Genomic DNA, 808 nt, shown 5'->3' with positions numbered 1-808 from the left:
TGTTAGTTGTATTAAAGCTTCTCTGGACTGAAACCTTCTTTCTCAATGTTTTTAAAGTTTTTTTTTCAGTCACTTTATGTTTTTCATGTAACAGGTTATTGAAACAATTCAAGAGTCACATGATTTATGAGGTTTTATAATCACTGTAGCTGTTTACTGTCCATCAGTCTGATGCAGTGGATGGTCCTGTGTTTGATCTGAGGGTGTGGTGCATTATGGGGTATGTGGTTTCTGTCCTCCTGCAGCCGCGGGCGGTGAACGTGGATCTGCAGACAGACGCCACGCTTCAGGTCGACATCTCCGACGCCCTGAGTGAGAGAGACAAGGTCAAGTTCACCGTCCACACCAAGGTGAGAGAGAGAAAACAACACTTGAGTTTAGAGCCACAGCTGAACAGACACAGATATTTTCTTGATTGATCTGCGGATTAGTTCCTCGATTAATTGATTTGTCTATATAAGATGCCGGAAAAGTGCCCTCTGACTTTTCAAAGCCATACACTAAATAAAGATGGTGAATCCAAAATCAAAACCGTTGCCGGCGTTGATGAATGTGTGAGACATTTTGAAGCTGAAAACAACACGTGATGTCCTGTGAGCTGATCATGTGATGAGCTGATCATGTGACTCCTGTTCCCACAGAGCACGCTCCCTAACTTCAAGCAGAACGAGTTCTCTGTGGTTCGGCAGCACGAGGAGTTCATCTGGCTGCACGACTCGTTTGTGGAGAACGAAGACTACGCAGGATACATCGTAAGAAACGCAACACACGTACACCAGCACGTGCACCAGCACGTGCACCAGCACGT

At 45.3% G+C, this 808-nt stretch overlaps 1 protein-coding gene across 1 annotated transcript; it reads left to right on the top strand.

Moving 5' to 3' along the window:
- Positions 1-62: 62 nt before the first annotated feature.
- On the top strand, positions 63-770 carry LOC111648771 (sorting nexin-6-like; the record flags this gene model as incomplete). The annotated part of the gene is made up of 2 exons (XM_023398507.2): positions 63-350; positions 642-770. Coding segments are annotated over exons 1-2 (264 nt in total), but the record flags the coding sequence as incomplete, so codon positions are not given.
- Positions 771-808: the final 38 nt, after the last annotated feature.

Source organism: Seriola lalandi, unplaced genomic scaffold (genome assembly GCF_002814215.2).
Source record: "Seriola lalandi dorsalis isolate HSWRI2012SDOR001 ecotype SW California unplaced genomic scaffold, Sedor1 jcf7180002047223, whole genome shotgun sequence".
Taxonomy (NCBI): Eukaryota; Metazoa; Chordata; class Actinopteri; order Carangiformes; family Carangidae; genus Seriola; species Seriola lalandi.
Note: the sequence above shows the minus strand (reverse complement) of the source record. Positions and strands in the feature narration are given on the sequence as shown.